This window comes from Salvia hispanica, chromosome 6 (assembly GCF_029641045.1).
Source record: "Salvia hispanica isolate PSC_SH4W2 chromosome 6, Shi_PSC_v1, whole genome shotgun sequence".
Taxonomy (NCBI): domain Eukaryota; kingdom Viridiplantae; phylum Streptophyta; class Magnoliopsida; order Lamiales; family Lamiaceae; genus Salvia; species Salvia hispanica.
The window spans coordinates 26481236-26504363 of NC_142697.1; the positions used below are offsets into that span (position 1 = coordinate 26481236).

The 23128-nt window shown below is 31.7% G+C and overlaps 2 protein-coding genes across 2 annotated transcripts; both read left to right on the forward strand.

Annotated features, from left to right (window-relative positions):
- Positions 1-2104: 2104 nt before the first annotated feature.
- LOC125203848 (uncharacterized) lies at positions 2105-3200 on the forward strand. The gene has a single exon (XM_048102338.2). It carries the CDS (start codon positions 2223-2225, stop codon positions 2841-2843), a length of 621 nt encoding a protein of 206 aa, XP_047958295.1. The 5' UTR covers positions 2105-2222; the 3' UTR covers positions 2844-3200.
- Positions 3201-8876: 5676 nt separating this feature from the next.
- On the forward strand, positions 8877-11421 carry LOC125207317 (Major facilitator superfamily protein). The gene is made up of 3 exons (XM_048106606.2): positions 8877-9335; positions 9542-10410; positions 10757-11421. The coding sequence occupies exons 1-3, from the start codon at positions 9012-9014 to the stop codon at positions 11220-11222; spliced, it is 1659 nt and encodes a 552-aa protein (XP_047962563.2). The 5' UTR covers positions 8877-9011; the 3' UTR covers positions 11223-11421.
- The last annotated feature ends 11707 nt before the right edge of the window (positions 11422-23128 follow it).

Genomic DNA, 23128 nt, shown 5'->3' on the forward strand with positions numbered 1-23128 from the left:
TTCATAATAATCCAAAAAAAAAAAATTTGAAAAAAAAGTACTCCTAAATTGTTCATATTACATTTTCCGAAAAAAAAAGTTCCATATCACATCATTTATACTGCTATATAATAATATAATTAATAACAAAATTAATTTACAGTAGTATAATTTAAGTAAATTTTAAATTGGAAAATACTATGTACTTGTACTACATTATCTTCTTTTTTTAATTTATAAAATCGTGCCGGATAAAACATGAAAAACTTGTAGAAGAGGAAAGTAGATAAATTGAAATTGGAGCTATAAGAAATAAACAAAATTGTTGAGGTTAAAAATGAAGAGGGGGAGTTTGGTTTGTGTGGGGCTAGAATAGGGCAACCGTAAAAACAAACATCATGGGACGTGTCAGATAATGAAGGTAGGAGTCCACATTTCTTGTGACATTTGGCGTATAATTCGGCGCCTCAGGAATTTCACCCCGCCTTCATTACTTCTGCGTGACCCTCACGCTTTTTCTCTTACTTTTTTAATCACTCTACTAATTGTATTTTACTGTTGTTGTGGGACCAATTTCATAATTTCAACTTCTGTTATCAAAATTCAACATTTCATTCATATGTAAGTAGCGTGGATGAGTTCTAATTAAAGCATCAAACTTTAGTAGGACTATAAAGCACTTTTTAAATATTTAAATAAATGGTTATTGTTTAGTAATATATATTGAGTTTTTTTAACTACTATCGTGCAATACTAGCTTAGTTTTAGGTCGAAAAATATATTTTAAAAAAAGTTAAAATTTAATTATATCTTGTATATGAAAATTGATGCAGAAAAACTACACTTGAAATTTAGACGAAACATTTTTCATCCATATTCAAAAATTTAAATATGACAATATAAAGCAGTGTTGAGATTTTTTAGCTACAAGAAGATTTTTTATATGGGATGCTCGAAAGTCAAATCCATAATAATTCAACTATTGAATTATGTATTCTGCTGATTAAGTCTTTATAATACTAGGATGAACTAGAGATCACTACACATGATAATATCACCTTATCTCCATTTTTTCCGTGGACGAAATCATAATAATTAAAGGATTATGAATTATTAAGCTTCCGACCTAATATTCAGTATATATCTTTCAAGCAATTCTATTATTGATCATTTAAGCCTATCAAGTTTTACTTTTAGTTTTTAGCAATATTAAAGGCCTGCAGTTATATCTAATTACTCAAAACGTGACATGATATTATTGGATTATGCACATTTGCGATTTTCTTGACCATATCCATCGTTAATTGCATTACCCTTGCAAAGTTACTTTTATTGAGTATCAGGAAAAGAAATCTTATTCAAATATACAATGTATTGTTAATTGGGTTCAAATTCGCAAACGTTTGATAACTTTTTAATTGTAATACCATCCATAGTCAGACTCTCACCAATGAATTATTATTATTATTATTATTATTATTATTATTATTATTATTATTATTATTATTATTATTATTGTTATTGTTATTGTTATTATTATTATTATTATTATTATTATATTTACTTATTATAACTCAAAATTGTTTTACGATCACTTAATGATCAACTCATCTAGAGAATTAATCCTCATGATATTCATAGAGAATTAGGGGTCAACATCTAAATAAAAGCCACAATATTGAAGTCGTTATAACCAACTATTATTGGACACATCAAAATTTTAGTGATTAAAACACAATTAATTGTATCCAATTCCACAAAGTATCCTACCAAGTCAATAATGAGTACATTGAAAGTTCATAAATTAGTCCTTAACAAAAAGAATATTGTAAATTATCACTCACCACTATAAAAATATCCAAGAAATTTACACGAATACAAAAAAAGTATTCCTAATTCCAATAGTATATTCTGAAGCGCTTAACCATCACGGCATCGGAGCGCGTGGCGCGTTCAGTTTCTGACAGCCCATTGCTTTGTGTGTGGCGCCCACAGGAAAATCTTATTCCACCTCCATATCGTAACCAACGGCCGGTTCACACGGAATTCCCCAAAACACCCCTACACTTGACCATAATTACTCGACTGCCACCGCCCAACCTCTCCTATATAACCCTAGCTTCCTTTGTTATTAGGTTTGCCGAAATAGAGACTCAACCGCCCCTTCTAAAATTCCTTTCCCCAATCTTTTCCGCTTTTTCCAGAATCGCAAAAAACGCTATTTCCACTCCAAGGTACAACCAATGGAAACGTCTTCCAGAAACAGATCCTCGCACGGTACAACCCTCCACAGCCACTTCCAGCGCTCCCTCTCCCCCTCCGGCCGATTCTTCCCCTCCTCCATCTCGGCGTCTTCCGCCGCGACGTTCTCCGCCCGCTCCGATCCCCGCACCGGATCCGACTCCGTCCTCGCCCGATCCACCAGCCCTACCCGCGTCAGCCTCGGCAGATCCGTTTCCCCGTCTTCCTCCGTCCGATTCTCCGCTCCCCGGAGGCATCCGATAGCCTCTCACCACCAGAAGCAGCAGCAGAGCCACCGCTCCCTGCCGAAGAAGACGTGCATGTGCTCCCCTACGACGCACCCAGGCTCATTCCGGTGCAGCCTCCACAAGAACAGCATCGTCCCCGGCTACGGAAGCCAGGCGTCGCCGTCGCCGTCGTCGTATCGGTCTAGCCATCAATTGAATATGCGGCGCTCGGCGATGACGAATTCGCTCGTGCGAATCGGCACGGTGGAGGGGGATTTGGTGAAGAGAGCTCTCGCGGCGCTGATTCGGCCGTCGTCGCACAGCTTGCGCCGGCGGCACGACTTTCAACCGCGGCCGAGCCGGCTTTCCGTCATGTCGAAAGCCGATGGGTTATAATTTGAGGAAAAATTGATTTCTGTCGTTTTTTGTGTACAGGACTGACTCGGTGAGTGACGCGCTGAGTGAACTCGGCCGATTTAGCCGGTTTTTTACGTGGCTGTGGAAATTTTGAATTTGGAAAACCCTCTTTGTGTGAGTTCTGCGGTTGTAGTAAATGAACTCATAGCGGTTTTCCTTTTTTTATTTTATATTTTATTTTTTCTCTATTTTATTAGCGGTGAATTGGTATATGATTGAGAATGGGGTTGATAGTAAAATTTAAGATTTTAAATTAAAAGCAAATCTAATTCTGAATCATGTTTGAGCAGATTTGCTGCAATTTTGGGAAATTTGTAAATATAGAATTTAAGTTCATTTTGTTGTTCCGTTACAAATTTTTTTTAATGTGGTTTTTATTTATTTTATTCTTTTGTAAAGTTTTGTCTAGAGGTATCTGGAATGCATAAAAATTGGCAGAGATCTATGATCCAGATTTACTGACCCAAAACTGAATAAAAAATTCTTTATTATCTGAAAGGGGAAATAGGAAATTCTAATTTATTTAAACAGGATATTAGGAGTATATTTTAATGATAAAAGTTCATCAAGTCTGCTCAAAATTTGGGTACTCTACATTGCACCTTATACTGCAGTGACATACAAAAATGACAAATTTCGTACTAGAAACATAAATTGATTGAGGTATGTTATTCAAACTAAATTTGAATTTTGATTTCAACTAACTGTACATGTTGAAATTAAAATGTGGAGTACTTTCCGATTTTAATTCAAATTTATTTTTTTGGTTAAAGTTTAAATTATATAGCCTTCTTTCACGAGAAAAATTTAGTGGTCCGAACACGTAAATGCAATGTGTCCACTAATTATAATTGCAAAGCAAAAGAAAAAATAGGGAATATTTCTACAGTAAGTGATTAATGGATGTGCCTGTAATATTTGCATGCCACTTAGACCATCTCTAACGGTACACTAAAACTCATTTTTAGTGTAAATAATTTCTCCAACCATACACCAAACTCAAACCCTTTCAATGGAATAACATCAAATATGGTGTTTATTCCAAAATTTTGTTAAAGAAATACTCAAAAATGGTGTAAACTTAAAGATGGTGTAAATGGTTGGAGTAAAACTACTTTTTGGTATGACATATACTCAAAAATGTGTTTGAATTTTTCGTAAATGGTTGGAGATGGCCTTAGAGCATCTCCAAGGGAGAAAGGTAAATTGAGAAGGTATATTTCTCATTTACCTTCTAAAAAAATAAGTATATCTTCTTAAAAAATAATGTACTCCAAGGAAAGAAGATAAATTAAAAAGGCAAATAAAAATGACTATCATTTTACTCTTTTTACCAAAAAGAGTAAACATACATTCTCAAAATGAAAGAAGGTATAATATCTCTCCATATACCCTTTCCATTGGAGCATGGTTTTTTTTGAAGAAAAGGTAAATATGGTAGTTATTTCCCTTTACCTTTCCATTTACCATCTCCCTTGGAGATGCTCTTAGTAATTAGTTCATCAGTAATTTTCGTTTTTAATTTATTCCAAATAAGTAATTTTCGTTTTTAATTTATTCCAAATAAGACAGTATATTCTATTTTCATAGTACTTTGTAAAAAGTTTCTCCTCTACGTTTTTATAAATGTATTCAACTATATTCTTGTTTTATTATTCCCTCCTTATGCTATTAAATGTCTTATCACTACAAAAACCTTACTCCCCCGTTCCCTTTTAAATGTTCCATATTTGACAAGTACGGATTTTAAGAAATTGTTTGACCTTTTAAAGGAAAGTGGGTAGAAAAAGTTAATAGAATATAAACCACACTTTTATATACTCCCTCCGTCCCAGATTAAGAGTCACTTTTTGGCATAAAAGTTCGTCCCAGTTTAAGAGTCACTTTTAGAATTTTCCATATTTGATCATACAATTTTACCTCATGCTTCATCAAAATTACATCAAAATGCTATTATCTACATTAAAATAAACCAAAATAAAAATCAAAAGTCAAAAGGGACTCACCTTCAACCAACTCTACCATCTCATTTCATTTATTACACATTCCACCATCTCACTTCACACACTTCAACTCTTTCTTAAAATCCGAGCCATAACAATAAGTGACTCCAAATATGGGACGGAGGGAGTATTAGTTTTATAATAATTGTGAGTAGAATGAATTAGTGGGATATCTGATCCATTTAATAAAAGTAGTACAAGTGAAATCAAACATTTATTGGGGACCGTCCAAATAAGAAAATATGAGACATTTAATATGGACGGGAGGGATTATATTTTAAGAACACAAAAATTTAGACATAATTACTTGCGTTGAAATTTTTTTAAAAATATAAACAAGTAGAATCCATCTTTTACTAACTTTTTATAACCACTTCTTTTACAAAGCCGGTCAAAAATGCGACATTTATTGCCGGATGGTGGGAATACAATACACTTAAGATTCTGTTTAAAATAGCATGTCATTTGACAATATGACCATTATAAATTGGAGAAAAAGAATATTTCTTGAGATTCGAACATTTTTTCCTTCTTTTTCAGTTCTTTTTCCTCTTGTGGTTGAATGAATCAAATGATAGTGTATGAATAACAAAATGGGTGTGGTGATTATTCTCCTATACATAGATGGTTATTTAAGAATTTAATTTATAATTGGAGTATTTTTTTAATGGAGAATACTTCACTTTTTATCAAAAAGTAAAAGTGGGAATAAATAGGAGAGGGGTATGTTTGAGGAAAAGGTATTCCTAAAAGTAGGGAATAATATGTGAATGTGCGAATTTAGAAAGCATAAAAAATAAGTAAAAGTACCATTCCAGACAGTATGGAATAATATGTGAATCTGCCAAACTAAGAAAGTTAAAAAAACTAATTGGAAAGATAGTATTAATGTATACATTACAAAAACCAATTAATGTCTTCAACTAGTAGTCCAAAATCTAGTATGTAGGGTCTCAATTGGTTGTATGGCAAATTATAATTTGAAAAAATAAATTCCATAATTGTATCGAGTGGGTGGAAGATGTCTAGAATAAATGAATGAATCAATAAATTAAAATAAAAGAATTGTTTGGGAGCATGTGAGCCTGTAGGTGAAGGGCCATGTTTCATGGAACGGATACAATAATTGTGGGAGGTGTGGATTTGTTTATTCCATAAATAGATCAAAGTGTGTATATATATGATATGAGTAATATATTTAATTAGATACATAATTATATTGCCTTCCACAGGTGGTATCAATTAGTAGACTATATATATTTGCATATGATGTTTGGCAGAGATGTGAAGGGTGATTGATTATAATGATACATGTTATTATGTGATATCAACCAAATATCATCATTAATTTCAATTGTTGTGGTTTGGTCAAATTTGCCTATCAAACTAAGATTAGAGAGTCTAACTAGTATATCGGTTCATTAAAATGTGAAGTAAAAAGTTTTAAAAATTAAAAGTGTTTTTATCTAAGAATATCCTTACTTCGTGTCTTTTACTTCAAGTTCATATATGTACGTTAATTTCATCAACTTCGAGTATGATTAAATTTTGTTATTTATATTGTACATGTTCATAAGGTAAATTATAAACCGAGCTGAGCCGAGGTGAATTTATCGTCATTGTAAAGCTTGGTTGGTTTAGTACTAATCCGAGTTTCAAACACTGTATTTATCAAATACTTTGAGGCTCATAGGGTTATTCGAGTCAAATCAAACCTTTTAAATATAAATACATGCATATGTATATTTTATTATTTAAATTTATTGTGTATGTTATGTACTTATATGGCTGTGTAATTTTAGTACGTATGATCGTTGATTAAACAACGAGTATATGGGATCAGAGAACTTAATGGTCAAATGCTGGTAGAACGATCACATCAGTGTCATGAATTAAATTAGATAAAAAATGTTGCTCCACGAACTTATTAGCTCTTCAAATAACTAATTCTCAGAGCATACACTAGTAACACAACGAGCAATTTTATTAAATCGGACCTAATTCGCAATAGGGAGAATCGTGTTGTAAGGGAGTGGGGTGTGCTAAGAATCTCGGAACGGATCACCTATACATACTGTAGAGCGCCCCAAACTGTAAGACCAAGGCTAATCCGGTCGCCATGTACGAATTTAGGCAGGGTCGGGAAGGGTCGATCGGCTAAATGTATGATGTGAGTAGGACCATTAATAGTGCTATGAGGGTCGGGGGTTCTAGGCCCATATCATCATGTGGATATTGGTATGCTCAGCATTATGAATCCATTAGTAAAATTTGGTTACAAGTTAAAAACCAAAATATTTTGCTTTCTTCTCATATTTTGGCCCATTAGTATTTGTAGAAACTATGGGCTTGTAAAATAAACTTTGAGGCATAATTAACTATTGAAACAACCCATAACACAGTCACAATAATGTATAGAGATTTTAATTTTGTTTTTGTACAAATATGAGACATTTATTTCATTTTAACAACACGTGTGTGGGAGATAAGAGTGGATTTGTCTATTTAATGGCGCTAGATTTCAAAACAAATTCAAGTTTTTCTTTGCCATTTCACAATAAAGATTCTACTGTATAGTGTGTTAACAACAATTTGACTGTTGAAAAAGCAATATAGTTTTTGTCAATAAATTTTATCATATTCTTATACCTACTCCAATAGTACATTCTCATATGTTGTGGACCTTGGTGGCCACAGTCTATTAATGGCTTAATGCAGACATTTGTACAAGAAAAAGACTTGTGAGCGCGCGTCACTTAATTCTATTAATTACACACTTTATACTTATTTCGTCCGAAAATAATAATTTCATTTGTATGCGATACATATTTTGCTCAACAAATATACAACTATTATACACTTTGCAATTGATGAAACGATTATATTAATCGCTCAAAAGTGATTAAACGTAAATTAACATTAATACTGTACAACATTATTTTATTTCGTAACTCAATTGTATTTTTATTGTTAAATGAATTCTACCCAAAGTAAAATAGTGAAAATAGTAGTGCACTTTTAAGATTCAACACTCACATCATTTTAATATAAAATTTATTCCTTCGTATAAGAATATGCACTCCTTCATTTTTAGTTCGTTCCACAAGAATATACATTTTTTAAATTTAAAAATTATTTTCTCTATAATGAGATGGAACACATTCTCCACTGATAATAGTTTGATTATTTTCTTCTTTTTACTTTCTTTCTTACTTTACCAATTATTATATATTAAAACTCGTGACCAACCAAAAGTGCATATTCAGTAGGACAAAGGGGTATTTAGAACATTGAATTCCATATATCGGATTCAGCATAAAAGTAGCATTAATTCCAGAATACAAATTGAACCCTAAATCTGTCATTTGCCAAGTCCCGCTTCCGGCGCATCACGTGGGATAAATTTGTGTCGGACTATGGGGTCGGATCGGATGAGAAATTTACACAGTTTAGTAAAGTTTATGATTTTTCATGCAACATTTAAAGTTTACAGAAAAAACCAAACTGTATCAAAAGTTCATGACTTTACATAGCAATTTGCCGTATTGAATCACCGTGAATTGAAAAAAATGGACCGTTTCGATAGTAAATGTACATGTGATAGAACTGGATTTTATTAATTTTTAAAATATATACATTTCCTTACTACATTTGTTATAATATGTGTAATTAATTGAACCAAATAACAATATGTAAGCAAAGTTGCAAACTTGGGAGACCAGCTTCTATTAATTCTACTACATGTCAAATTACTTCCCGAAATTTAAGGGTCCGTTCAATTTTAAAATTGGCAAGTGTAAGAAAAGCAATAGAAGAAAATGAAAAGTTTTGTCAAATTAATCTATAAAAAAACCTCATTACTTTATCATGAAACAACCCACATTCATAAAGGCATGTCGCTTTCACATGTATGAAAAAAACCATTTTGAAGACGTCTACATATAAAAAAAAGCATCAACATACTACAACAAAACAAATAACGAAATTACCAATGTCTTTTAAAAAAAACAATAATTAACAAATAGTACCAACAAAATAAAATATTCCATTTATACCACAAAAGAAGATCCAAGATCTCCCAAATGCGAAAAGTCCTAATTTTGATTCTCATAAACCCACCCAACTGTTATACAGAGCAGAATCAATGGTGGACCTTAAAGCAGGAAGCCGGCCGCCGTGGGTGGGATTAGGCGCGGCGGTGTGGGTCCAGATAGCTGCCGGAAATGCCTACACTTTCTCTCTCTACTCTCCCGTTCTCAAATCAGTTCTCGGCTTCAGCCAGCAGCAGCTCACCATTCTCGGCGTCGCCAATGATATCGGAGAAAACGTCGGGATTCTTCCCGGAATCGCCTGCAACCATCTCCCTCCTTGGTCTGTTCTTCTCGTCGGCGTTTTCACCTCTTTTTTCGGCTATGGCCTTATCTGGCTCGCTGTTAGCCAGACTCTTCCTTCCGTGCCTTATTGGGTTGTAAGTTTCCTTTGATATAAATATTTTGCAAAATAATTGTGTAATTAAGAATTTAGCTATTTAGTTGTTTGGTTTTAGGCTTTCAGCTATTGAATAAATTGCTCCTGGTCCTCAAATTTGTTCATTGAAATGCTATGATTGCAAAAATTGATGTAATGAGTGATTATTGTTTGGTGGAAAATGAGATGTTCTGATTACTGTTGCAGTTGTGGTGTGCGTTGTGTGTTGCAACAAACAGCAGTGCGTGGCTTGGGACGGCGGTCCTGGTGACCAACATGAGGAACTTCCCTCTCAGTCGGGGCACGGTTGCTGGGATTCTAAAAGGCTATATTGGTTTGAGTGGTGCTGTCTTTACGGAGGTGTTCACTATGCTCCTTAACGGTTCGGCTTCCAAGCATTTGCTGCTGTTAACGCTCGGGATACCGGTGATAGGTCTGGCAATGATGTACTTTGTTCGGCCCTGTACCCCGGCCTTGGGAGATGACTCGCGGGAGCATGGCCATTTTCTTTTCGTGCAAGGAGCTAGTGTCGCCCTCGCCGTTTATCTCCTCACCACAACCATCTTAAAGAACTTCTTGTCTCTTGGAAATGCAATCTCCTACGCCTTCATTGCTATGATGGTTGTTCTCTTGATGGCTCCACTCGCAATTCCCTTGAAAATGACTTTGTTTCCCGTGACTAGTAAGAAACAGGGCGAGCAAGCTGATTCGAACACAATGGATCCTCTGCTGACCCCATCTTCGTCAGCAACCAATATTGGAAGCTATTACGAGTCTGAAGATGTGTCTGAGGTGGATATGCTTCTTGCTGTGGGTGAGGGCGCTGTTAAAAAGAAAAGGAAACCTAGGAGGGGAGAGGACTTCACGTTTCGTGAAGCTATTGTGAAGGCCGACTTTTGGCTTCTGTGGTTTGTTTACTTCTTTGGAGTTGGCTCGGGAGTGACCGTCCTTAATAATTTGGCCCAGATTGGTGTTTCACTTGGTGTCAATGATGCTACCATATTACTGAGCTTGTTCAGCTTTTGTAACTTTTTGGGCCGCCTTGGATCTGGAGTTGTCTCGGAACACTTTGTGAGGTAAACTTACATAAGGTTTCGAAATTTGTTTCAATAGTTTCTCCAAATATGTAAATTTTCTTGCTAGAGGGACTTAAACTTACATAAACCCCTCTGTTGATATTCTTACTGTTGGATAGTTTGTACGAAGGGGAAGTAAGTACTGTGTAAGATGGTCTAATCGGTTCATGTCCCGAATCTAAATATTATAGAGCACCGGAACCGGATAAATATTAACATTGAATATGGACTTGAATCACGAAGAAGACCCATCAAATGGTCTTAAGCAAGGCTCTGTGATTTGTGTATGCCTCGTTTCTAAATGCTGAGGTCGTTGAAAGGTTGTTCACCATTTCACTCATTGCAGGTCGAAAACAATTCCTCGGACATTTTGGATGGCAGTGACACAATCAATCATGGTCCTGACATTTCTTCTCTACGCTTCAGCCATGAATGGCACCCTCTATGCTGCAACAGCGTTGCTAGGGGTTTGCTACGGGGTCCAATTTGGAATAATGATCCCAACTGCATCCGAACTCTTTGGACTGAAACACTTTGGCATAATCTTCAACTTCATTGGGCTGGGGAATCCTGTTGGGGCACTTCTCTTCTCAGGTTGGCTTGCTGGTCAGGTATACGACACAGAGGCTGCTAAGCAGTTAGGGTCCTCGTGCATCGGTGTGAACTGCTTTAGGCTCACGTTCCTTGTGTTGGCCGGGCTTTGTGGGGTGGGGACTTTGTTGAGCATAGTGCTCACCGTAAGACTAAAACCGGTGTACCAAATGCTCTATGCAAATGGCTCGTTCCGCCTGCCTCAGAGCTCCGATCACTGATTACGAGAGGGTTTATGAAACCATTCACTTGTGTGTGTGTAGAACATAGTCATCATCTAAGTTATTACCTCTTGGAATTTTGTTGTGTAATATTGGCATGAGTTTTATATATGTATAAGCCTACCACCATGTCTATATTGTGAAGAGAGGAACAAAATCTTGATGACATAGTTAATATGGAGAGTTGTCTATTTCTGTATTTGATACTCTAATTTGTTGTTATTGTGTTTTTCTTCTTCTGCGTGTGTTTGAATGTGTTCATCTAATGCCAGAAGTTTCATTTTAAATGTTTTCAAGTAGGTGTAGTACTTTGTTTTGCCTTTATATAAGAAAGTTAATTCACATAGCAATTTCTTTAGATTTATTTTATTTTAGCATGGCACAGTTCAATTATTATCAATTCATTTAAAATAACCATGAAATAAGAAAACTTAAAGAGCATGAGTTGGCCTAAACAATAATAATAATAATAATAATGATATTATATGTTAATGCACACAAGATTGCTTCTTTTATAAAATAATGAATTTTATACATTACAACTATACTTGATTCATGATACTCGTGGATCATGGAAGGATCGATCCATGGCTGATATCGATGCCTAATTAATTAGTACTACTTTTAAATAAATAACCATGAAGCATCTTGGCATTTGAATGCTGATAATTATGTTAGTGGAGATAAATATATATATACTCTCTCCGTCTGATAGAAATAGGCTAATTGAAAGTGACACGAAGTTTAATACTCCCTCCGTCCCCAAAGAATATGCACTTTGGATTCGGTATGGTTTTAATGCAAAATTGATAAAATAAGCGAGAGATAAAGAGAAAGAGTAATTAAAGTATTGTTAGTGGAGAATGAGTTTCACCTTATTAGAGAGGAAAGTGTTATCAAAATTAGAAAGCGCATATTCTTGTGGGACAAACTAAAAAGGAAAGAGTGCATATTCTTGTGAGACGGAGGGAATATAAATTGGTAAGAGAGCATGAAAAAAAATAATTGAAATAAATAGTGGTTAATAATGCCCATAAATGATAAAGTAAAAGAGAATGAGAAAAAGATTCCATAAATGAATATAGACTATTTATGTGGGATAAAAAAAGATAAAAAAGAAATTCTATTTATTTCTATGGAACGGAGGGAGTAATCATCTAAGACATGATACAAATAAGGTAGTATTAAAGTTATTAACTAATTGGTTTATCATTCACACATTTCACCATAGTATTCCATAATACAAATAAGGTAGTATTAAAGTTATTAACTAATTGGTTTATCATTCACACATTTCACCATAGTATTCCATAGTTCCTTTCTAAACCCCTTTTAGGTTGTTAGATGACTATATACATGTGAAAAGTATTTGCAATCTTTATCGTGCATACACACCTAGGTATTTGTGCAATGTATCTAAATTAACTACTATAAAATGTTATGTACTATATGATGATTCTTAGAAATTTGACCTACTAAAAGTGATGGGATAAATGAAACTTGTTTTGGGCTTAATTTATATTTGGGCTTACTGGAAACTATAGCGAAAATTTTATTCATAGCCCATTTTTCCCTTTATGAATTAAAATATTTTGCTAAATGCTAGTAAATGTTAGTGTATGTGTATCCCACATTATGTATAATACCACTTGAAATCACTTTAAATCCACTACTACAATTATTGCTATGTGACCCATGAAGAAGTACTTAGTCTAATTTAATGTAAAATTTTGCGTCTATAATCATAGGTTAATTAATATGAACGGTTTCCCATTAAATTTTTCTACAACTTGTGATTATGCTTCATATCATCGAGGATAATATTGGAAGTTGTGAACTTCTTGTTGTACACAATCAATATACCATCAAATCAATTATGGCTTTAATTATCTTGTCGTCACTTATGTAAAAAGACTAAAGATTATATAGTGTGTGCTGGTCTAATCGTTGACGTGCGAGGCCAAAGACATGGGTTAGAGTTTACCGTGATGCATTCTTTTAATATTTCTATTTATTTTTCCACTAACAAAAACTAAAGAATAATCGTGCTGGGCTTTTGGGCCTTAAACTACCCAAACCGGCCTATCTTATCATTTTTAAATTTAAAAACGTTCAAAAATTTTATTTTACCAAATTTGTTCACAATTAGATAATTATAGGTTAATCATGTTTTAAAATACTAAAATGTTATCTGCGCCAAGAGAGGCAAAATATGCAAGTCAACAAATATTTAATTCCTTCTATTTAAGTCATTATTTTAGAACTGAGCCATTATAAATGAGGATAATTCAAAATGATGTTTTCCATATGTAGAATGGGATGAAGGTAATACAATTATAATTATTTTATGCTTAAAAGTTATGGTTTATAAAGAATAAATCAGAGGGTCTTTAACCTTATATTCATGTCCGATCTTGGATAAGTTAAAAATAAATCATTTTCTAAAAACAATAATGAATAAAGTATATTAAATGGATTAGATAATAGAGCCCCTCAAAGGACTGCGTCGTTTCACAAATTTAAAAGCCGTCCAAATCCAAGTCATACATGTACTTCAAACTTTGTCTTTGTCGCTTGTCTAATGATCATGCTCATAAAAAGTTGGAATTTTGTTTTAAACAAATAATTTATTTCCCACTATTGAAACTAACTTGCACATAAACAAAATATAATGCCTAAATCAACAGCTCCGTCGTAAAATTCGGTCATACCACTTTATATTTGGTAGACGTAAACTATAATGCTAAATTTGTTAAAGAACTATAAAATGCAATCTAACTTCAAATTATATGCTTTCTTTTCAAGAAAAAGGTGCTCATTGAAAATAACACACACTTATGTCAGTTCATGTATTTAATCTTATTCGATTCAGGTCTAATATCTCTATATTGAATAATATAATTTTCAATTTATTAAATCTTGACTTGTGCGATGACTTTTTACACGATATTCCTTCATTTTAAAATCGAGAAAATATTCCATCATACTAATATAACAATATATTTTTAATTAATAAAAATAAAGTGATGACGTTCAATATTAGGGATAGAAAATTACCGTACTTAAAAGTTTACAAAAAATATTTTAAACCATACAATATAACCAAATACAGTAGTCATAGGAATAAACTCCCTCCATCTCAACAAAGTTAAGTCGTATACTATTTTTTTTGAACGTCTCAAAAAAATTGAGTCATTTTTTTTTTACAAAATATAAAATATCTAATCATTCTAACTTTATTTAATTATTTATTTTACTCTATTTTTATTTTTCCTGTATTTTTCTTTTAAAAATTTTGTATTACAAAAAAATAATGTAAAAAGAGCTTTTAGATAAAGGGTTGCGCTAGCGAAAATCCATCTTTTTCTAGATTCTATGATTCTATCCCACGCAGCGCGTGTCGCTACATTCCGCAAGACGCGTGGACCAATAAGAGAGATAGCCTTTTCTACGAAAACTGCTCGTACCGTACAGCAAACCTATCTTTTCGCACTTTATTTCTCTTTCTCCCTAACTCTTTTTCCAGTTTTTCGCGAGAAATTGAAAAGACCGCGTCGGGAATTGGAGAAATTTAAGGTGTGCGTAGGCCAGCGGGCCGACTGACGTGACTGTCACCCACCTCAACTTTCTATTCCCCAAAATGCCCTTACTTTTGCTTTGAATGTCATGCCTGCCCTTTTCCTTTTTCTAATTTTTTACTCCATTAACATTTTTGGGCTGTCCCCGTTTTACTAGTTTAATTAAGATACCGATAGCATAAGAAAACTCAAGATTTTATATTTAAATTTGTGGGTCAAACATTCATCTCATTAGTCATATCCCTCTATCTCTAGAATCTCTTGAAATTAGGGTAGCAATCATTTATTTACTATAACCATGCTAATGCGTCCAAAATAAAATGTAAATTGTATCCTCCTTATGAAATTTTATAATAGTAATATTTTCATTTTTTTTTCAAAATATGTCGATTTAAATGACACAATATAAAACAAGAATATACATAGGACAAAGAAGTACTCCCTCGGTTTCTTCAAAATTGAGGCGAAACTTTTTGGCACGAAGTTTTAGAAATGAGTCTTGAATGTATTAAATAAATAGATAAAAAAAAGTAAGAAAGAGGAAAATGTAGAGAGAATAAAGTATAACGTGAAAAAAGTAAGAAAGAGTAAAATAAGAAAGAGAAAAAAGTTACCATATATGGAAATGACCCAACTACGAAGGAACTTCCCGAAATGGAAAATGACTCAACTATGAAGGAACGGAGGGAATAGTATATTTTTAGTATTATACTCCCTCCGTCCCATTAAATATGCAACATTTGCTTTTCGGCACGAGATTTTATGTAGCGTTGTTTTGTGAGTTAATGAAGAGAGAGTAAAATAAGAGAAAAGAAAAAGTATAAAGAGTATTGTTTCCATTTTTAGAAACGTTTCATTTTTAATGGAATAAACCAAAAAGGAAAATGTTTCATTTCTAATGGAACAGAGGGAGAATGAGTTTAGAAATAATAAATTAAAGTTAACACCTTAGTTTATATACAGTGCCTAAAATTTGTAAATGAAACCGAGTAACAAAATTTCAACTTTCAACTGCATTTTCTGCATGGAAATGCATGAGTTCTTTCAAAAAGTAGTATGCCATCAAATAGATAAAAATTGGCCCGATTTATGTAATATAGAATTGATATTATGGTTCCTACGAGTCTCAGATTTTGTTTAATAATTTAAAAATCTAATTATTATTTTCCAATAGTTTATATATGGGGATAATCAACAGAATTCAAGCAATTTACGGAATATATTTATTAGGACAAGTTGCCGTTGTGGTCCCACAATAAATCGGATTATACTAAATTCTATAATAATTTGTGAAAAGAAATCGGCCACATAATGTAATATTTGTACGGCAGCATTGTTATCCACCCACATTCCATCCATTTCGTATTTTAATCGAATACATATAGTTCTGCAGAAATGAATAGCAAAAAATTTAAAATGAAATTGTTAATTGAAATATATAGAAAATATAATCAAATATTTTACTACATGGAAAAAGTAAATTTTTTTATTTTAAATAAGAAAAAGGGACATTTTCATTGGGATAAAATAAATACAAAAATGGAGAATTTAAATGGGATTATGGGACGATTAAAGTATATATTAAATACTTAATAAATACAAGGAAAGGTGTAACAAACAGCACTGTAAAATAAAAGCAAATGCATTTTTAGAAAAAGAAAGTAAATCGTTGCATTCGAATTTAAACCGTCTGTTTTGTTCCGATGCCAATTAGTGCTCACAAAGTCAACACATACGTAGAACAAAGTATAATTTGCCTACAAACCTCATTAGTGTTTGTTTGGAAGTAACAACGGATTTAACTGTGGTCAGGATTCGATTGAATTATTGTGGGCTTATGAAGTTCGAAAAGTTTTGTTAAAATCGATTCTTTGAGTTCGTTATCCCTACAGCGTTCCAACTCCAACTCCAACTCCAACTCCAACTCATTAGGGTTCATATTCACTTTTATTATTCGTCTTATATTCATTTCTAATGACAATCGCCGCTGCCTAATAACTTATTGTATCTGATTCATGAGTTCTTTTTAATGAATCTGTCACTATTGTGTTTTATTTAAATCCATCATTATTATGAAAGTAATTATTACTCCCTCCGTCCACGAAAAATAGGGTACTTTGCGAGTGACACGAGTTTTAATGTAGAATTGGTAAAGTAAGAGAGAAAAGGAAAAACTAAGAGAGAATTAGTGTTAGTGGAATGTGGAGTCCATATTATTAGTAAGAGAGAAGTTGTTGAAAACTTTCATTTTTTAAATGTGCCATATTTTTCGTGGACAACCAAAAATGACAAATGTGTCATATTCTTCGTGGACGGAGGGAGTATAATTTAAAGTGAGATATTTTTACTTGACCTAATTGTTTAAAGGTGCCAAAATATATTATTAATAGTAACACGGAATAATAAATTAACGGTTTGTAGGTGCTTTCGTGAACGTTTATTTATGAATTACTATTGAATAAGATATACTCTCTTGCCCCATAAAAATATGGGCATTTGAAATAGCACAATTGGTAAAGTAAAGAGAGGATGAGAATGAAAGTTAAAATAAAGTTAGTGCATAGTTAAAGTAATGGTGGGCCATAGTAGTAAATAAATTGATGTATATGGGTAATTAGTTGAGGAGAACTTTCTATAAATAAAAGGTGCACACATTTTTATGGGACGGATGAAAATGAAAAGTGCACATATTCTTTTATAGGATTGAAGGGTAATATAGACTAACCAATACTGACTCTAATTTTTATTTTATAAAAAGTACTGCTCTGTATTACCGTTTCATAAAAATAAATTTTGCGGACGAATTTTAATGTGAAATTGATAAAACATGATAACGATAAAAAAAAATTATTATTGTATTGTTAGTGAAGAATGAAGTTCACTTCATTAGAAATAAAATTTTACTGAAATTAGAAGTAAATTAATTTTATGGTATGGCCTAAATAATTAAAGTGGACTATTTTTTAGGTCATGTATAATATATGGTTACATAAAAAAAATTATGGGACTTAATCTCAAAAAGACACATTTTGTGGAGTCACTGCAATAGATATGGCAATAATTAAATCAAAATAAAACTTTTATCTCATCATCATAGTTAAAAAAGTTTAGCACCGGATTAATTAATTTCGTTTAGGCAAAACACATTCTTAGGTCCTTATACTTTAATCAAAATGTTTATTAAGTCCTCGTACAATTTTTTCGTTTTAATAGGTCCTTATACCTTTCTCATAAATTTCATCACATCCTCGTACAATTTTTTCGTTTTAGTAGGTCCTTATACTTTAATTATAACTTTTATTAGGTCCTTATACAATTTTTTATTTAAGATATTCTTTTACTTTTATCTTAGATAATAACTTTTAGTAGGTCCTTATACTTTAATTAAATTTAATGAACCTTTTAATTTTATTATTTAATTTATCTTATGATTATAAATATTCAGGGAAACGTATCTTTCAATATAAATATAAATAATCAATTGAAATTCGGATAGTTATTCTAAAAAAAACTTCGATTTTAATCTTCAATCACCACGGTTAATCTTTTTATTATTCTCTACAACTTATTGAGATTATTGGATAACAAGATAATAGTATCTTTATAGATTATGCTAAGTTAAATAATGGAATATGAAAAAGTTCATTAAGTTTAATTAAATTTAGATTATTATCCAAGATAAATGTAAAAAAGTCCCTAAAATAAAAGATTGTACAAGGACCTAATGAAAGTTATGATAAAAGTACAAGGATCTATTAAAACGAAAAATTGTACGAGGACCTGATAAAAATATTTTGAAAAGTATAAGGATCTATTAAAACGAAAAAATTGTACAAGGACCTAATGAACATTTTGACTAAAGTATAAGGACCTAAGTATGTATTTTGCCTTTCGTTTATTACTAGCATAAAACGAAAGTTATTGGCAAATATACAAATTTTTATAATATACTACTACTAATTACCAATTTATGGTCGTATATATATAGTTAATTTACTTATCAGGCAAAAAATTTAAATTCCGTTTTCATAAAGTTTAGTAACTAATTAATTATTATCATACGAAATCAAAGATAAGAATACAGATGGATTATAGTTTATAGATAACAAACATGAGGCAAGAAGAACATTTGATGGATTTTGTTGACCGACATAATATATAAATATTTGTCACATTGCTTGTAACGACAAAATAAAGCTAAACTTTAAATAAAGACAAAGAAGACTGTGACATAAATAGACGCTTTTATTTACCAATAAATACTTGTGAATCGACCAACCCTCATTAATTGTGTTTTCAGTTTTAAATAGGTGCTGAAAACTCGCCAATGTAGACATATTTTTCTGAGTCAAAATATAAATAACTGTTAAAATAGTCTTATTTTCTAATAATTGCATTTGTAGTAAGTAATACGGAGTATATTTTATTACCTGAAATAGATATAATTTAAATTTTGTAAAAATTAAATTAAATTAGAATTTTTATTCACAATTAGAAATTCTATTTTTAAATTGTTTGGTCAATTAAGAGACTAAGGAACAAAAATAAAATTATGTATGAATTTAATTAGAGCCAACAACCCACATGAGAGAGAGAATAATGTTCCACTTCCACAATATACACGAATACTTTATTCCGATGTTAACCACTCATGACTAATTCAATTAGTTGTATCTAAGTAATTAGTCATTATCAATAATTCTATGTAGGTAGTGTGTGTCACATGAGATGTGGAATATATTTAGAATTGTTGGACTCGTGGAGGCAAAAAGTTATTCATTTTCTTTTTTTTTTTGTGGAGGCAAAAAGTTAGCTATCCTATACCTTTCACATTAAAACAAAGCCCACTTACCGTTTTATCGATTCGTGGATTATCTAATTATGTATGGTTAAGAAAACGACATCAACTAAAGTCTCGCATACTTCTCATTATTACTAACAATTTCAAGTTAAAGAATCGCCATTTCGCATCTTATACTAGTAGTATTATTATTTTGCTATAATACTATTAAATTTTGATATAATGAAATATTTCGAAAGTGATACTATTACGTGAATACTTCAATACGCTAACGACATGCATTTATGTATAACGTGGTATACCAAAATTTTGGTATGTACCATAAAAGTATAATACTATATACCAAACTTTTTGTCATGTCAAATATATACTCCCTCTGTCCTATTAAATATGTAACATTTGAGATTTGGCACGGATTTTTTTGTAGTGTTATTTTGTGAGTTAATGAAGAGAGAGTAAAATAAGAGAGATGAAAAAATAGATTCAGAGATATTTATATTTTGGAAAATGTTTCATTTTTAATGGGACAATCTAAAAAGAAAAATATTTTATTTTTTTAATGGGACATAGGAAGCATTATGAGTACTAAAATTAAAGATTCTGATTTAGTTGTATTTCAGTACTCCATGTTATACCAAAATCAAATAAAAAATATGATATATTGAAAATTGGCAACTTCGAAATTTTTGGTATATTGAAAATCGGTAAGGTGGTGATATTGTATTTACTCTCACACGTGAAAATTTTGGTTCTAACTTGCAATTAAAGAGCATGGCATATTTATTAAATGAGGCATTGAGTATTTGGGCATCTCGGAATAAATCGCCACAAAAGTTAAACAAAGTGATATTTTTTGGTCGTTTTCGAATAATTTGTGTACTTTATTGTAATCAATAGTTGGATGTTATTTTTAGTGTTTGGATAGTTGTGTATTTTACTATAATTGTTAATACTTAATAGTTTTGATAAATGACCAATAATTTAGGATATTAACGGTAACTTTTCCAAGAAAAGAGTGATATTATTAAAAGTGAATAACAATGTGAATGAAATGTGGTAGGTTTTGTAAATTGTGAGATAATTATGCCTTTCTCATAAAGTTTATTCAATAATGTGTGCGGATCGGATGGCCATTCTTTCATGCATTTATATATCCATCAATAATGGTTGGTGGAATTGGAGAAATAATTTAACATTCATTCTGACAATTCATGGCCCAACTATATCAAATATAGCTACATTTCTTTTTACCTTTTTGCCAATTTCTTGTAATGACATTCTTATTTATTTCGATTTTCACAAGGAAAAAGACATCCTAATTAGTCCTAATGAGTATCATTTCACTATTGTTTTGTACTTTTGTTCAAATAGGAATTAATTTATACATAGAGAAATGATATGATATGACACGTGACTTCTATGAGTATTTTATTTGAAACATTGCTCATATTTAATTCACGTTAGCAATTCTTTTACTGTAAATTATTTATCTATTTAATGATTAAGATAAATATTCAGCCTTATTTGTTAGAGTATGTTACAACAAATGAACAAAAGATAAATCAAACTTTGATACATTTTCCTAAATTTGAATGATAGCCGTTGTTCTTCGTTTTTTATTAATGAAATCCATCTTCGTCACTAAATCAAAATAGTTGAATATTACTCAACCAAAATACCTTTTACTTGATAATCCACTTTTCTCAAAATTCAGACTTATTTTTGCGGAATAGACTAAATTAAAGTTCAAGCTATAAGTTGATTTTTTTTTCCCTCAAAATTCGGACAATAAGTATCACATTATGTGATATTATTAATATTCTATACGAGTTTAGTGTAAAATTAATTAAAAAAATAGTTCGAATATTATAAGTTGAAATTCAAAACCGGAAGAAGAGAAAAAATGGGCCATATTACCAAAAAAGAAAAGGTGATATTTTACTATGCAATCAAAATGATAGTGAAAGACTATTAATTACAGATGAAGAAATTACTTAATTGTTATCAATATCTTTTGTAGTGAATTATTAAAACCTAAAGTCAAATAAATATACACAACTTATTATGGACGCGGTCAAAATTCATTACATTTTCCAGAACTTTCCAAAATAGAGAGGGGAGGAGTATTAATTTCTGAGAGCTTTTTTTTATAAAAGAAAAAAAGAAAAGAGAAAAATGAGAGAGACGTATAAAAATAAAACTGAAAGAGAGGTGTCAATCTATGCAGACAATAAATGCCATATTGGCGCGGCTTGGATAGCAGTTGAGCCGAGCTGAAGCCGGTCTCATATTTTCATATTTTTGTACTCCGGCAAGGGCCCACCACTCCGCAAAACCCATTCTTTGAAGGGACCCACATTTGTTACATTTAGTGATGAGATTATCTTCACATTTCTATATTATTTTAGGAGAGACTACTTTTCTTGATTTATATACAAATTAAATTTTAATTAATGTGTCATGTCACCTTTTCTTCTTTATTGATATGAAAGATCTCGATATCTCGATTTCAAAATCTCGTTAGCCGAGAATCGTGAGATAATCATTCAAGGAGAAAATTGTGGGAGAAAGTGGTGGTGGCATCATACATCATAGATGTGGAACAGATCCAGTCAAGAGGCTCATGAGTCTTGTGTGAGAAAGCAAATAAAGTTTTCTTGTAGTGGGAAAATTTACTTACAATTTCAATTAAGGTTCAATTATTTAAATGACTAAAAATTATGTCAGTTAATAGTTGGGGGCCTTGGGGCTGAATTTGGGATTGGATACATTGCAATTTCGGGGATGGAATTAGAAAAAACTGACATGACTGTTAAGAAAGGAGCTTGTGGCTAGATTTTCAGATCAAGTCTTTAGGCGCTAGTAATATCCATTTGACTTTGGCTATACAATACTTTATCTGTCTTATTAAAAATTTATGCTATATTATTAAATAAGAGTGTACGGAAAATTTATTTTATTAGAATTTATATTTTAAAATTTTTTGACATTAATTTTCATCCAAAATTTATTTTTAAATTTTTAGACAACAATTTTCATCCATTTTCAGTGATTATAAGGCATTTACAGGCTAACTAACACAAAATAGAAATTAATTTAATTGGGGCTAAAGAGAGAACCCCCCCCCCCCCCCCACCCCAAGTTGAATGTGGGTCGGTCAATGATTTAAAATATTAATTGAAGAGAAAAGGTATAGATTTGCATATTTAAAAATATTTTATTTTGAGTAGAAATTTTGAAAGTTAGTACAATCATTTTATTTGAGTTACCACTCTCTCTATCCAACTTAACAGTTCCACATTCCTAAGTGTCACAAAATTTTAGAAGGAAATAACTGCAAAATTATTCTTTAGAAAATAATCAATTTATTTTTAATAATAAGAACGAATAACCTTGACCTATCAAAGGCCATATCATTATATCCTACTAGTATATGGCTATATAGTAGTAGTAGTACTTAGTACAATATTTTCATTGGGTTAATATCTTGAATGATAGATATTCCAATGGGAAAATGACAAAATAGG